The 17,253-nt window shown below is 40.9% G+C and overlaps 1 protein-coding gene across 1 annotated transcript in view; it reads right to left on the bottom strand.

Moving 5' to 3' along the window:
• Positions 1-16,772, bottom strand: part of LOC132983056 (metal transporter CNNM1-like) — an 18,183-nt gene extending 1,411 nt beyond the window's left edge. Inside the window, 8 exon segments of the mRNA XM_061049288.1 lie at positions 1,155-1,355; positions 3,101-3,386; positions 4,003-4,148; positions 4,807-4,897; positions 5,028-5,197; positions 5,667-5,807; positions 5,902-6,045; positions 14,836-16,772. Coding sequence (XP_060905271.1) covers positions 1,155-1,355; positions 3,101-3,386; positions 4,003-4,148; positions 4,807-4,897; positions 5,028-5,197; positions 5,667-5,807; positions 5,902-6,045; positions 14,836-16,276 — 2,620 coding nt within the window. The 5' untranslated portion in view covers positions 16,277-16,772.
• Positions 16,773-17,253: the final 481 nt, after the last annotated feature.

Genomic DNA, 17,253 nt, shown 5'->3' with positions numbered 1-17,253 from the left:
GGGGTACGGCCCTCTGCTGAGTTTGTGTTCAAAGTGAAACTGAAGAAGTCTAGCCAACAAAACTGTTAGGGAAAGGATCAGAAAATGGTATTACATTAATTTCCTCTTCTCATGCCACCATCCTCTTTGATAAGGAAAGTTATTCTTCCACTTAAATCTTTCTTATTACACTTATATGAAAACTAAATAGAGATGGATGTAATTCAAATGCAATAAACAGGTTGGAAGTTGCCAAAATAACTACATCATGATGCAGAAATGTGAAAAACTGAAATAATGTTCAGCAGGACAAAACATGCTTATAATTTATAAATGCTTGTTTTGTTTTTTTAGTTAAAAAAAGTTCAGATTCTCTATTTCTGATGCAACATAAGGACACCAGGAGAATATCAGGCCGTTGCCACGCAGTGTCAAATGAATTCATCTCTCACATGTTTGCATTAACCTTATAATTGTGCTGCACAAGCATTGTCTGTCCTGTTTGTATCAACCATTGACTGACTATAAAGATGGACGATGTATCTCCACCTTCTCCTGTTATACAAAAATAAAGCCAAAATGTTGTTGTGGACATATTGAATGTTGGGAGCCAGAGTCTGTACATTGTAGTTCAGCTGGTGGAGCTGTAATATTGCCGCCCCACCCCTATCTACGTACATACACATCATTTACAGATAAAAAGGCAAAGATCACGCAGGTCGACACAGTCCACAGCAAAACAGATACTTTTGTTGGTGCCAAAGATCACAGGGGGCGGGGGTGTGAGGCTTTGTCTGTTCTGAGGTTGTCAGAATTAGATTTGCACATATTAACTCAAATCATGTTGACACACTTTCTGGATAGTTTCTGGACATGTTAAAAAAATATATATTTTGATATCAATTTATTACTTTTTTGTGTGGTTCCTGCAGAACCAGTGACCTATACTGCAACCAGGCAGAAGGGGAAACGCCAAAGGTTTTGGCTTTACTATTGGGGAGCTGTCATCCATATTTTTATAGTCTGACTTATTTTTTTGTCTGTGGTCTAAACACACCATGAGGGTTGGTTTTTGTTTTGGTAGTCAAAGTAAATCAATGTCTTTGCTACAACAGCAACAACAAACACTCTTTTGAAATACTATGGGGCAGAGTTGAAATAATGTACGTCTCCACATAGGTACATCAATAGTAGAGTCTATGAATGTCTAAAATATCATACAGAAGACAAAAAGTCTTTCAACCTGTCAGAATACTTGTTAGACATCGTACCAGAGTGTGGCTCAGCTTCTGCTCTGTCCTCCCTGATGTAGGGGATCTCGTCCATCCTGAGAAACACTGAATCACTCGGACTCTTCTGGCCGTCAGACTTACTTCCTGCAGCACACACATACAGAACACAAACATTGAAAGTGTTTTTATTTGATACAGTCTTTTTGCCCTTCAAAGTGCCATCAAATGTTTCATTTTATAAACTTGTTTAATTCAACTTTCTTAAAAAGACAATCTAAGCCTTCTCACTGTATTATACAGTAGTAGCAGCTAGTTTTAAAGTAGCAGTCTTTTTAATATGTCTGATGATCTACAACAATTATGCAGTTGTTCTTCTTGAGATGAATTAATAGGCGAGCTCCTTTAATTCAAGTGATATGTACACATTGAAATGTTTGTTTGTTGTTTCATCATCTTTGCTGGGTGTGACGACAAATGATGATGAAAAGTTATTATTTAACCTCAAATCTACAAAGAAGGAATCTTTTATATTCAAGTAAAATACCATGTGTAAAAGTCACAATTTCAACACATTAACATGACCTCATTTTGAAATATAAAAAAAATAAATGATAAAACTATATAAATAACTCAACAAGAAAAATGATAAAACTGACCCTTAACAATAATAGAAACTGCAATTTTAAACACATTGCAAACAGTTCCTATTCAAAAAAGGGTAGGATGAAGCTCACACTAATGTTATGCAGCCCTATATGCACCTTTTATAAACCAAATATCCAGACCAGTGTCACATACAGAGAATAACATATTCATAAATGTAACTACTGCAATCATTACTCTTCTTTTATTGATGTGCTTTTTGTAAGCGTTTGCCGCATGATCTAATAAAATATGTAAGTATACTGATACATAACTCATTTGATAATAACTAATAAATCACACCCAAGCCATACCAAAACTAGTGCTCATACAGCTTTCTGCAATTAGGCTCAAATATCAATCAACCAGTCTCCAAGAAATGAGACAAACACCTACCAAACTATATTTTCAAGGAATATATTGAGAGATGTTATTAATGTATCTGACAAGTCACTAAAATGTTAATACAAGTGTAAAATTCAAAATGTATTATTGATTAGTATTGTGACTGTAAAATGAATACTTGAATATGTCCTGTACTTTTCACCCCATCCCTTCCACTACCTCGCTAGTCCGCTATGTGAACATAATTCAGGTTACAATTAAGATGTCAACAGAATGTCATTTTGCATGCAGGTTTGTAACATACAAATGCAATCTAGGAAGATCTTCTTGGAGATTTGTGCAGCCAAACAAAGCACACATTGAATACAAAGATAATAAATAATTAATACCGTGAACACAGAGATTTTTGCTGAGATACTGCAGCCTTTTCCGTACCTCCTTCATAATCTGTCATTTCTCTGTGTCCTCTGTCTCTGTTAGGTTTTAAAACAAGCCTTCCAGGGTACTGGATAGTCTAGCAGTTCTGTCAGGCGCCCCACGTACAGTGCCTATTATCCTCCTAGCAGGCGGCCAGGTTGGACTCTGGCCCGTGGCTCTTTTCCTACATCTCATTCTCCACCCTCTCATTCCTGTTTCCAAATTCCATCCTCTGTCCTAGCAATGAAGGCATAAAAGCCCCATTTTCTTTTTTCTTTTTTTTCAAGAAAAAGCATCTCTATGGTGCTTGAGCTGTCTGGGGTTATTGAACTCCATTTATCCTGAATATAATACTCTAATGGATTCTGAGAAACTCAGCTTTGTTTATCTGCCTCTGAATCCTCCAATCTTCTTTTATTGACATCAGCCTGAACTGTAAATCTGCTGCAGGATTATTTCCTCTCCAAAGAGTCAAGAATACTTACGGACGATGCGGTTCTTCTCATTCAGCAGCGAGGTGCTGTGAGGGACGCTGGACTGCTGTCCTCTGGTCCGGGCTGATGTGGGCCGGCCGAGCTCTCTGGGTGGTGGCATGAGGGTGGTGGTGGTGGTGGTGTGCTGCGGGGGCATTAGGGTGGCTGAGTGCTCTGTAGTTGGGGGCTCTGGGGTCAGGGTGTTACTTTCTGTCAGAAGGGCGTCAGCGTCGGGCGTCTGAGGAGAGCTGTCCATCCGTGTGGCTGTTACAGCGTTCTGGTAGTGACTCCGTGTTATCTGAAACATCAAGCATTGTGGGTATTTTTCTTTTGATCTTCAACAAATATTTATTAAATATTGCAAAGATTTTTCTCAAGAGTACATCTCTTGACATCACTAAATATTTTTACTGTTAGCTGACATCATTTATTCATGGATTTTGTTGTTTGTCTTTAAAAAGATGTGTGATTCTCTGATAAAAATCATCTAATGCACTTTTGTACTCATTAATGGACTTTATTTCTACTGCCAAGCAGTAATGCTTAGGCCACAACGTCCACTGCCTTTTAAAGGGGACGTCTTCTGCATGAATTTCCAAAGACTTTGTAAAAAATATAAATGAAAACCTCATATTCTATATATTTCAAATGATCCATATCGCACATGTTTCAATGTTTACACAACATAAATACATTTCTTTTAAAGAACACCATGGATCTATTGACCGACTACCGCGGTCTCACATAATTATGCTGTATTAAATGGGATGCTGGTAAGGTAACCTCAAATTAAATCGCCAAATAAATAAAAAACAAAACCACGCTACTGTCTTCAGGGGTGAAAGGTGAAAACAGATAAGAAAATAAATGTTTTGACAGATCCATGCTGAGGTCATGTGACCTTCAGGTATTACCTTGATGATCTGTAGGGGTGTGAGCTGTCTGACAGAATAGTCGGGCAGGTATACGTTCCCCCCTCCGTTCAGCTGCCCCATGCTTCCTCCGTACAACATGGACTCAGAGCGGTCCAGACCACTGCTGCGTGACGGGGATCTGTGGACTGCAGACAGACAATCTTTCAACTCTGCCTCCATTGTCACGTCTAATGTTGATGATCTGACTGTAAACTATGATCAGTGCACACAAGAAGCCTTTGTCCTGGTTTCTATCACCACCAGCTGTCTGAATATTCACTGGCTTCACAGGAAGCCTCAAAATATCAGTTGTTACCCCGAGAGGGTACACACATAGCCATCTGAAGACAGCCGATGGGTTCCAAGATTCAGCTTTGGAGTTAAAAGCCCAATTCAGACTGCTCTTTCAAGGTGGAATATTTACGTTTCTCCATGTGGCATTTCACCTTCAATCTGAATGTTGCAGAGGTGTAATGGGGGAAGAACGTGATCCCACCTCTGGGCCATCTTTGGAGGTAGTAACAGAGGCGTTACAGAGGCAAGGCGGGATCAGACGAGCCAGTGGGGGAGCACAGCGCTGTGTGTTTGTGCATGTTTGACTGTGTTTGGATGTGGAGCTCCCACTGTGCTATGTTTTCCACAACGCCGAAACGCAACTAGTACACCAATAATACACCGTCATATAATCAATATGAAGGGCAAAGACATGATGACGGTTGAGCTTAGATAAGGCGCTATTGTGGAAATGCGGTCTTCAAGCCAAGGAATACAAGTATGCAGTGTGTTTGGTGCGTTTATTTGTACCTGCTGGCATAATGGCAGGTACTCCAAAGTAGGAAAAAGCTCCGTTCTCAAACTTCAGAGCCTCTTTTCCAAACTCCACCTCAACTCTTCCCTGAAGCAACACATTAGGGAAGAACAGGGATACAGAATAAACTGACCATGTCTTGTCACGTGAAGATGCTTAAAACATTTTGAATTTGATCTTTTTCTTGACTTAAAAAACACAACATCAGGTTCTGTACCTGCAGCACCAGGATGAAGTAGTCCACTGGTTTGTTGCGCTGGAACAGGAAGTGCTGCTGCGCTCGCTTGTTTTTCTCGTCAAACTTGAGTTCTTGGACCACACTGGGGTGTTTGATGAGTCTCAACAGGATCTTCTCTGAGATGTGAGCTGGTTTGAAGGGCTCCACCTCTGACGGGGAGAGGAGAACATCAGTGTTGCTCAGTATTTTGTCTTGATTGATTCGTTAGTTCAGCCTCCCCTCAACCCGGTAATAAATGGGATTTAAAGGGCTAAAGGGTTAAAAAGCAAAGTTGAGGTGACAATGTTCCTGAAAGCCCTGATGACGGTTAAAAAATAGAACATTTGGAGGCTGAAAATATTCTCAGATCTTGTAGGATGTAAACTTGAAAAATCAACATTGCTTTAAGACTTGTGAGGCCGCTTCAGTTCAGCAAGTTTCTTTATTTACCCCTTAAACTAAATCCTTAACTTGGACGTATATATTGAACCAAATACCTGACCCCTCCATGAATTCCAGCTGATAAAACGTTTGCATATATAATCAATTTCCTTATCCCTCCTTCCCTGTGAGAACACATTTTCCATCCAATTTAAAGATGCTGAAAACACACCAACAGTGTTTCTGATTGGCTGTTACCTGTGGAGAGGAAGCGATGAGTTGCCAGGAGAAGCTGAGGAGAGATCTTCACCTTCATCTCATTCTCAGACAGTTTAAAGATGGAGAAGTCCTGCTGCTTCCTCTCGTGGTGAGAAACGCGGCGCTTTGTGCGATTATCAGCTGCAGACACAGAGAATCAATATGCTCTCATTACTTTTATAATGATCCTGAACATTTTGTCCTATTGTGTGTGCATGTTTGTTTCTATTCATACTGTAGAGGTCCGTCTCATCCAGAATCTCTGACTTGATGATTTCCTCTATGACGTCCTCCAGCGTGACGATGCCCATTACCTCGTAGAAAGGGTCGCCCTCGCCCTCGTTGTTCACTCGCTGCACAATGGCCAGGTGAGACTTTCCTGCAGGAGCGAATCAACAAGTCAAGTCAGTCACTTTCTAAAATACCTCTACTGCCAGATGCAGACCGATAGACTGTAGGCCTATTCATGAAGCAGAACTAGCCACCTTTTGTAAGGTAAACAGTCAAAAGCCTTAATGTCTGGAGCCAGGAAATTACACATGTTGTGTCCTACTTTAGAACACTTAGGTAAGCACTTTAAAGCTAATGTTTAAATTGGATATTGGCTAAATGCTAACATTAGCTGTTATCTTTAGTGTCCAGTGGGTTATCAAATATGCATGTTTATTAAGAGACATGCTACTCTCACAAACAAGTCCAAAATATACACATGCACAAAAGGCCCTATGGATATGCATTAATGGAAAGATGTCAGAGTGAGGGGGCTGCACAAATTGGGTACCCCTAAGCTGTTGGGGGTGTGTTGCCTAGCTCAAGGGCACTTCAGCAGTACTCTGACAAATTTCCATACTCCAGGTCCATACCAGGACTTAAACAGGCAGTTGGTTTCCAACCTCAGGCACCACGGACTGAGTTACTGCTATCCCATATGAACGATAAAGACAAAAACAGGGTTTTGAACCATGCTATAAACATGTTCATTGGTGCTGAAAAAATTGACATTTTACTATGGGACCTAATGGAGATTCCTTTGCTTTTGGAGCCAGCCTTGAGGGATACTTAAGGAACTGCAGTTGTTTTTTACTTCTGTTCCATATTGACTAATTACAACTTGGTTTCCCTCCAGATTTTTACAATTGCTGTTTAAAATGATAACGACCCTCATTTTCCCTAAGTTCATACAAATTACAACAAAGAGACAGCACTTCATCATTATATCAACATTTGAGCTGATGGTAAATAATAGGTCAATGTTCTATTTTGGTTACACATGGAACACACATATCTCGTGAGAGAAAGAGAAACGAATGTCCGGGAACTCACAGAAGGGTTCACTTCATGCAAAACCACTGACATACTGATAACAAACTGTGTTTAAGGGAGTCTCTTGTGTCATACAAAGATGTCTTCAAATAGTATTCACATTGAACAGACAGCAAGCAACATTAAGATTTCATGGGATCATCCAGGCATGACATCAGAAATTAAAATTACAGAAAATATTTTTGCAAAGGTGCAGATCACTTTGCACAGCATAAAGTTACCTAACTGTGAACAACAGCTGCATGAAGTTGAATAAAGCCGTTAGATTTTATACACAAGTTAGGATTAGATTTGGTGTTTCTCGTAACATGTGATGTGTGACTCATACAGTGTGGGAGCGCAGCGCTGCACTCTGAAGCTCAGTAAGTGGAGCAACAGCAGGAGATGAGCGGAGTGGGTGAACCAACAGAGAGGATTTAATACAAAACACACACACACATAGTGTGCAAAAGTACAATCCATCCCATGGAAACACTCAGGGGACACATGCTAAATCTGCGGTGCTGCTGATGTGTTTACCTCTAGGATGATGAGTGTATGTTTGTGTGGCTTGGGGCATTTCAAAAAGATAATGGAATTATTAATAACCCATGAACTGCTGAATGGAAGACTCCAAATGAAACAAAACAAAGCAGTCCTTAGCTAGTCTTAAATGCTACTTGGGTTATTTTTCATTGGCTGTATTGAGTTGTATTTTAACTAGGGTTGTCAGGCGATCATTTTTTAAATCATGATTAATTTTTTAATTTCAATTTTTTATTGCATGTTCCATTATTTTGCTGGTTTTTGTTATGCGTTTATTTTGAATTTGTGTACTGTATTACGCAAAGGTTACTTTACTTTCTGTTTGGATAGAAAGCTGCTCTTATTTTGAAATAGGATAAGGAACATCTGGTAGATGAAAGGTAACTTCAAGTAAATGAAAACAGTTAAAGGGTACAGTAAAAATGTTGTGTGTTTGACACAAGGTGGGTATTACTTTTGACTGGAAGTGTTTTTAAAGTGAAATGAGCCATTCAAAGAAACAGCAGGGTCATTCCAATCCCAACCTGTTTTCCTGTTTCACACAATGCTTTTATTAGGATTTTTGTTAGTTGTTAGTGAGTCAAATCATTGCATTACTGTATAACTGCTCTGTGATCATAGAGGACGCCTCTCACCCCTCCACCACTCCGTACAGTTACTGCCATCAGGCAGATACTACAAAGTCCCTCTGGCCCAGAAAAATATATACAAAAAAATAATTAATTCCCTCTACAATAACCCCCCTGAACAAAATAAAATAGACTCTTTTTATCAGCCGTTATTTATTTACAGTCCCCTTTCTGTTTTTAAAGGGAGCCTTTAGCCTTAGTCTTTTGTAGTTATTTTGTAACACATGGTCAGCTAGTGTTAACATTACACAGAGCTACAGGTCTGTTCTATTTGTTTCTTTTATTAGGTCTCTCTCCCTGATTTCTGAATCCACTGTCCTATCTCTACATTAAAGGCACAATACGTGCAAAAATAAATCAATAAACATTTTATTAGGTCTGTTTTAAGGTACTCTTTAGCTGTTGTTTTGAGGTCTGTTTTTATTACTTTCTCTTACAGTCTTCAGCTAGCTAGGTCTGACTGAATTCAAGTTGGGTATGTCAGTAAATAAAACAAAATCAAAGAAGAGGAAAAACTTTCATCCACTTTGCATCCATCACTTATCCCAGTTTTGCTTAATTTTATGATCATACAATATGCATCCAAGTGTGTCCATGAATATACCGTATACACGGAGAGAAAGCAGAGTGATTCTTGTTTCTAGCTACTCCTGCACACCCTGGCTCCAAACCAACTTCAACCTCACTCGAGACTCTCTGCTTCTACACCTTCTGCCTGCCAATTACCGCCTCACACACACTCACATTAATGCACACACAGACTCACACAAATGCGCACAATTCTGGCAGTGCTAAATTGGCTAAATAGGTCAGCCTTACATACAGAACAGGGAGAGGAGAGGAGAGGAGAGGAGAGGAGAGGAGAGGAGAGAGCATTTGTAGCTAATGTGGTATATGTAAATTCTTTCTTTATGTATATTTTTTCCTGTTTCATCGTCACACTTATTTTTCCCTTCTTCCGTTTAATTCACATCCCAACTATCTTGTATTATGTATACTGAAGCAGCCTTAACGTTTTGTCTATTCTTCAGCTGTATTTTGTTTTCTTGGAAACCTTCACTGCAACAGTAAACCAAATTTGAAAAGAAGTGAACAATTACCAGTCAACATGCGGTTTAGGGCACACTCACCTCTTCCAACTGTGCCAGGGCCAAGGAAGTGAACTGTGCTTGAGCACGGTACACAAACGAACTGGACTTTGGGGGTCAAACATGCTCGAGCATGGCACAGAGTGCCTAGTGTGAGTGCGCCCTTACATCCATAAGTGTTTACAACTCATTTTTATTCACCTGATCATGTCTCCAGCCAGAGAAGAGATAATATGTCATTTATGCAGAAAGATAGGAGTTAATTTTTAATAGGAGTCATGCTCAGACCATTATAGATACTACTCTTAATGTGTAGAAACAGAGCTTACTTAGAAAGGCAACTTCGTACATTGCCTGTAATAAACGCATACTTTGGTCCTGTCCTTTCATACCTTCTAAAAAACTGCAAGGACAACCTCTTTCAAAGGCAAAAGTTGACTTCAGAGGATCAGTTAGCAGACATAATTAAATTCACTTCATCACTTTATCATGAGCTATCCTTTTCGCTCATATTCCCCTTTTTTGCTTTTTAAAAATGCTTCAGATTGCACAAGATATTTATATATGATATATGTTGTAAAACTGATTCCACTACGTGAACTTGTGTTCTCAGCACAAGAACAGATCAGCCTAAAAGTGAAGACAGAGATCAGATGGCGGGGTATACTGTAAATGTAGCACACTGAATATTTTATAATGTGCCTCCTGGGACACCATACAGTGACAAAGACCGAGAGACAGAGAAATAACAACAGATTCAGAGGGAGAAGAAATTTGAGGGTTGTTGGGTGTAAATATAAGTAATGTGTGGTATAATTAAACTATAAATAAAACAGTTTGAAGAACGTTTGACCTTGATTAAAAGAAAAACTCTTTTTTTTTTATAAGGGATCACTTTTAAGCATATATAAATATGCTTTTCAAATGTTTTTGATTGATTCAACCCTTTTTAACCAGGACTAAATGTAATTGTCACAGATCTACGCTAACAGGAATTACATAAAATAATGCCGCAGCAGTGTTCACCACCATGACAGATATATACATCTGTCAAGTGTTCCCCAATTTTGTATAAAAACTGTTCCTTTTGCACAATCATATTAATAAAATCAGTAGGATTGCAACAGAAGTTATTGCAATTATTTTTATATTAAAAAGGACCTAGAACAGGGCCCTGTGGAACACAATTTAGTGAGGAACAAGATAAATATTCAACTTGGACTTTTCACAGCGCCACCATAAATCATTACGTTAGCTTACCTGAAGTATGTAACAGACCTTAGTGAATGTTTTAAAAAGCCTTGGGTACGTCGTACAAACAGCAACAAAGTTTTCTTTCACTTTCATCTATAATATCACAATGACAGTACTGTTTTTTTCCAATAAAAGCTAAACTGCAAGGATCGAGAATTAGGTATTGGGATAAAAAAAATCCTTGATTGATTACAAGTGATCGTGTTGGAAAGTTTGGAGTAAAATGGAATGAGTATTTTACTTTTGAGTAATGAGTAAAAAGTAAAAGTGCTTGTTTTCACTTGTTGCTTACTTCTTTTGTCTGTTTGAGGTTGGTGACAGACAAACTGTTAAGGTATCACATCTTTAATACGTTCTAAGTCAGAGCTCTTTTTTTGAAGCAAAAGCTGTTCTTTAAGTTTAGCTCTACAGCTTTCTGGCAGAATAAAAACAGACACTTGTCCAGGTTTTGCCTGTAATATCCACCATTCAGCTTCCTATCTGTCTGAACAAGATCCCCCTGGCACCGTAAAGGTTTTGTGTACTACCGTGCTCCTGCCTCACAGTGGGGGAAGGTGTAACTTGGCCGGCTTCCGTAGTGCCTGATGTTACTGCTTAGCATTCAGCCAAAGGATTCCTCTGTGGTCTAAACAGAGTGGAAGACACCTCTGCAGTCTTTATTATGTCTAACATTTAGAAGGCAAAGAAAGCATCCTATAACTGCCTCCTCAATCTCACACTTCTTTTATCCTTCCTCTACTGCAGCTAATGAGCTCTACTTACAAGCATTGATTTCCTTTCAGAAACTGCCTATACAGTATCTCAACTTCACATCAGTGTAAATACTTTATTTTAACGTGTAGTTTAGACCACCTTTAAACCCAACAGGTGAGCCTCATAAGTCTCCTGTCACATTATACAGTTATTGTTGTGTTCACTGCATTATTCTAATGCGTGTAGTATTAGTATTTTCTCCTGTGTTTAGTCCCTCTCAGCAGGTTTGGACAGCATAATTTGTAATTTGAATGCCTTGAAAACTATGTATATTTATATGTATTTTTGATATTTAGCCTCAGTATCAGCTTTGTGCATTTTTACCAAGAAATCCTCCTTCCATCAAAGTTTCAAAAGACAGTCATGGCATTTCTCTACAGAATGGATAAGAGACCAGCTTTGTTCCTTAAGCCTTTCCCTTGATTTGTGTCTCTCAACCCCCCCCCCCCCCTTCAACTGTGTTTGTTTTTACCTTTGTATACAATCAAACAGAATTGTACGATAATTTACTGTCTAAAAAACATGATCAACACATACATAGAACTATGCAATCTTGGAAACTATGAGCTATCATATGACACAATTCACAGCCAATATGTTAGGGCTTCCTGATGATACTCTGGCCAAGACTTCCTCTCCTCTCTGCAGGTATTGTTTACTGTCAAACCAACCTCTCAACTCATCGCTTATTTTCCATAGAGCCTTTTTGGAGCAACAGGCAAGTTTTCGGGGCATATGGTGTAGCCACCGGTTAGAGATAAAGGACTTAGAGCCGAGACTTTCATTTTGTAAATACTTAAAGACACTGCACGTAGAGCTGTTAGCACTGCTCTCTCTCTGTTTACCCCTGCAGCTCTCTGGGACAGGACCACTGCAGCAGGGGTCTAAATTGAAATGAATGAGGGAACCTGCGTTTTTCTGCCGCAGTGCCTGAAAGTGTTGGGGGGGGGGGGGGGGGGGGTACAAAAGGAGAATGCACAGCAGAGAGACAGAGGGAAATAATCCTCTTGTCTTGTGTAGATTATTAGATTCAGATCCCTCTTTGGCACAGTGACAACAGGAATCATCATGCAAGTTTGATGACATCTGTCTTCTCGTGAATCAAATCTGTACACATGCAAAATACAAACATGTTGAGATAAAGGTCAGACTGGATGACTGGATGAAGGATTGCCCTGCAGCTCAGATATCGCAATTGCTTCTCTAGAGGTCCTTGCATTCCTTTCCCAAGACATAATGTTTTTGATAAATATGCAGAGCTAAAAACAAAGCTTATCTTCCTAGCTGCTACCAGAGTGATTATAAAATAAGCAGGACCATGAATATATGAGCCTTCACTTGTTTCCTGTAAACAGAAGCTTGTCTTGTTCAAGGTGTCCTTCTCTGTTTACCTCTGTCTCCACCTGTCCTCATCACAAACCCTGCAGGAAAAAAGGCTGACCGTGCATAGTCCCTGAACATGCAGCAAGCCAGTGAAAGCAGCAAGTATCCTGATTGGCTGGTTAGCACCCCACCCATTTTACACTCAAAATAAAGCAGGGAAGTCAGCTGACTCGAGACAGGAGGAGAGAGTGTTCTGCTGCAGCAGCTCTGCAGAACAGGGTTGATCTCTTCTTTAATGCAGAGCAGAGCCATGCAGACTGAGGGCTCTTTTAGCTTCTATTAAGACAAATTCACCTCCATAATACTTCACTTAAGAACAGCCTTAAATAAGCAAAGAGAGGTTAAAGTACGTCCCTCAAGTATAGCTCAGCTAATACATATATTTGATCCTGAGTATATCTATCTCAGAGTCATTCCTATTCTTTTCAACTCATAATTGTAGAATTTTAAAATCACCTTAACCTTCATGATCCTGACTGTCTAGAAGGCTTACATCAAACACCTACTTCAACAGGACTCAAAAATCCAACCAGTCAAAATCCCAATTGGACCACGTCTACTGTTTCACGAGACCAACGGGAGCGTTTCATGAATTAGAGCCCCTCTCAATGGCAGTCATTAGCCTATCATTTCTCTTGCTTGGCCTTCACGTTATGAAGTGAGAAATGAGAACACTGAATATAACCTGCAGGTCTTGTGTCTGCCTGCTGTTCAGCATTTTCACACCTCACCAGTGTTTATAACACGTCTCTCCTGAATCTAAACAGTTCAAAATAGCATGAGTGTTTTTTTAACACAAAGTATTTATCAACCTCTCCTCTGTCATTTTCCAGCTATGACACTACATGACATGACAACACCAAATTGACACTCCATCTGATATGTGTACAGTCCAAGTCCATATATGGATCTAAGTGCATGGTGCATGCAAATGAAAACAGTTTTTCTTACTCACTGCGTTTAGGTAGTCTTTTGCAGTGTGTTTATAGCACATGGGAACATTGAAGTCAATATTATTCATTTTTTTGTGCTGCAGAAGTTCTTTCCACTTCCTCAAACCGACATGTTTGTACTAACAATTGGAACACGTGGTTTACACTGGGACGGGGTTGCAGTTTGATAAGATTTAGGCATTCAAAATGTATTTGTTTAGTTTAGAAAAAAAGATTGTGTGTTTGGTTAAAGTACACCAGTTACTTAAAATGACTCGGGTTATATTATTGTATCTACTAAGTGATACGTTTGGATTTAGACAGGACTTAAACTCATGTCTCCTGGGTTAAACCAGTGTCTATTATTTCAATCCATAGCCCCACAAAACAACCTTTGTTGCTCCCATCACATGGCACCTGAAAGCCATTGTTGTTACTGTTATAGCTAGAATGAGGATAGTCTCCAAAACTGCCAATTGTGTCCATACAGTTGCAAGTTGTGCATTTTTTTTTAACTGTCCCAGACAGTGTGATATGTAATGAAACTGTGAGATCATGTGCATGTTCTGCTTATCTCACTGTGTGCATGCCATTTATCAAGCAACTGTACCAGTGATGAATGGTCCTGTTTCAAACACCTGGACAGAACATTCAGTTCAATCAGAGTTTGAGAAAATCTGGTTCTAACTTTTTTATTTGATCTAATGTCCAGGAGTTTCATCATCTCTAGATATGTAAAACTCATATCTCTGTGATTGCATTTCAACAAAGGTTTCCTATTCCTTGTTGATAAAATTTCCTGATTTTCCTTTAAAAAAGAAAAATAGAAAATATGGAGATGTCGTGTTTTTGACACATAGTCACTTTCTGCTTAGCAACAGTTAAAATGGAATTAAAGGGACCAGAGTCAACACAGTCAGCATCATCACACCTCACAAAACAGCTAGGTTACCATGGTAACGTCTCCATATGGGTTAATTTCAACTTCTGCACTCCAACACAAACTCTAAAAAATGAGAGTTGGAATGTTATGGGAGTTTTCAGATGACAGATCAGAGGCTTTTCTATGTAACCATAAGTGTAAGAGATGAAGACTGATGTGCCTCATAAAGTCCACTTCAATGAATATTAAACGCGTTTTTTCAACTAAATGCATCTAATGATTCGTCCTTTGGCCACAGTATTGCCACTTCCTGAATTGTTTCCATGTACTAAAAGTTTTTGCCACACTGACACATACGGATATAACTTTGTAACTCCCTCACCCTCGTGTCCGCCTCACCTTTCTTGAACTCCTCCAGCATGGCGTCCAGTTTGGTGTCATTAAACACGCAGTGCAGCGGGTGTTTGTAGAACTGGGTGATGGTCTTAAGAGGGGTGCAGTCGTCCGGGTCCACGAAGGCCAGGTCCTTCACGAACAGGATGTCCACTATGTTGGACCTCTCGTTCTCAAACACGGGGATCCTCGTGTATCCGCTCTGCATGATGTCAGACATGGTGTTAAAGTCCAGCACGACGTCCGAGGCCAGCATGAAGCAGTCAGTCAGCGGGGTCAGGACGTCTTCCACGGTCTTGGAGCGCAGCTCCAGCGCGCCCTGGATTATGTTGAGCTCCTCTTTGACCAGGTCGTGGTATGGATCTGAGACGCGCAGCATCTCCAATAGCTTCTCCCGGGTATAGAAGTTAGAGATCTCCTGGTTAAGAATGAGGTCCAGCAGTTTGCTGATGGGGTAGGAGATGGGGAAAGAGAGCACCATGAGCAGCCGCGTTACCCAGATGGTTTTGGAGGCGATGGCGAGTCCGTGACGCGACGCCACCGAATGCGGAAGGATCTCCCCGATGAAAAAGATCCCGAAGGCGCAGATGACCGTGGACAGCCAGGTCATCCCTAGGATCTGACACATCCACACGGCCAGAGACGCGTTGATGATCGCGGTGCCGAGCAGCAGAGTGCACAGGACGTAGTTGCCATGCCGACGCACTGACTCGATCTTCCGCGCATAGTTCTGCTCCTTGTCGGTGCCGCTGTTCTGCAGGACTTGCAGCTCCACCGGGTCCAGTGCCAGTAGACTCAGGTTTAGTCCGCTGAACAACGCTGACAGCCCGAGCAGCAGGACGGACACCAGCACCTGCAGCCAGAGCTCCGGGACCGCAGAGCGCTCCGACACGGCCAACCAGAAGTCCCTGGTCCGGTAGTGCTCCCATTTGGATCCGTCGAAGGCGCACATTGAGTAGTACTTGATCTTCTCCCCTCTCCGCAGATCTTTGGCCAGCAGCTCTACCAGCACCGAGTTCTGACTGGAAGCGGACTTAAAAGATCCCAAAACCTCGATGTCGGACGTCCTGGCGTTCTTGTCCATACACATGTTCCTCTTCGGGTGAACTTGCCCCTCTCTCCCGGGAGTTGGTTCCTCGATGAAGGCGATCCAGGGCGCGGCATTGTTGGCTCGAGTTCCCGCAGTTCGGTTGAGCCTCTGCGGGGAGGTGGAGTAGTAAACCCGCAGCATGAAGCGGGTTCCCTCGGTGGTTTTCAGCACCCCATCCTGCACGGACAGCTCCGCCCCGGTCTCCTCCGGCCGAAAACCGAGCAAACCCAGCGCCGGGGCGGGGAGAAGGGAGATGACGGAGAAGGAGAGCAGCAGCAGCCGGGACGGAGAGAGAGGAGCCCCGCGGGAGAACAGGGCTCCGGTTCGGGACCGCGCGGCCTCATCCTCTACAGCCATGATGCGGTGTGAGGGGCTCGTTCAGTCCAGTGCTCCCGGGTCACGTGGTGCTGCGTGGTCCCCCGTCCATGTGGGAGAAGGAGGGACCTGCAGATCTCTGCTAAACTGTGATTATGATGTTCTGCTGCTGCACTGAGCTGTGACGTAACTTTCTATTAATAGCCTCTTGTTCACTATGAAAAATGACCAAAACTGTAGTAATGCAGGAGTTTACGGTTAGTTTATTAGTCCTTAATCTTAATATTTATTCTAATTGTATCACTTGAACTGGATCTTTGGTGTGTGGACATAGGCCTGCATACTGAGTTATAAAGGATTTATTCAAGTTTAAAAACAACACTAGGTATTGGTTGGCTTAACTGCCTTCATTATTCCTCAATTTCAAGCAGTGGTTGACTGGCTCCCCCGCCTGCAATGAAGAGTTGTTGTTGTTTTTTTTTTTTTTTACAACATTTACCTACAGTGAGGGTAGACATAAATATATTTGTATGACATATAATAAAGTTTTGGGGGAGGCTAGCCATGCCTGCTATAGACACACTTGTACAGGACTTACGTAGGTTTTGTATTATAAATGAATATTGAACAAGAGTTTGGTGAAATACAATGACATGAGAGAGATTGAGGAGTGTCTGTTCCACTGGCCTGTTCTACAAAAAAACATTAGTTTTATTGAAAGATATGAATTACCAATTGCAAATAATGATGATACTGTAATCATTTGAATGAAGAGTATTATAATGTGATGTGATTTAAAACAACATTATTTTTCTGAAAACTATGCTTCGTTTTAAAAAGTTGGACTGATTGGACATGATTCTGCAAATGTATATGTTTTACCCTCTCAGATTCCCAGAAAGTCGAGTCAAAGTATGGTGAGGTCCAAAGCATCACGGTATTACTGGATAACTGGCTGTTGAGCATCTCATTCCAAATCAACAGGCATTCATCTGCTGCAATAACATGTGACGGTTTCT

Source organism: Labrus mixtus, chromosome 2 (genome assembly GCF_963584025.1).
Source record: "Labrus mixtus chromosome 2, fLabMix1.1, whole genome shotgun sequence".
NCBI lineage: Eukaryota > Metazoa > Chordata > Actinopteri > Labriformes > Labridae > Labrus > Labrus mixtus.
Note: the sequence above shows the minus strand (reverse complement) of the source record. Positions and strands in the feature narration are given on the sequence as shown.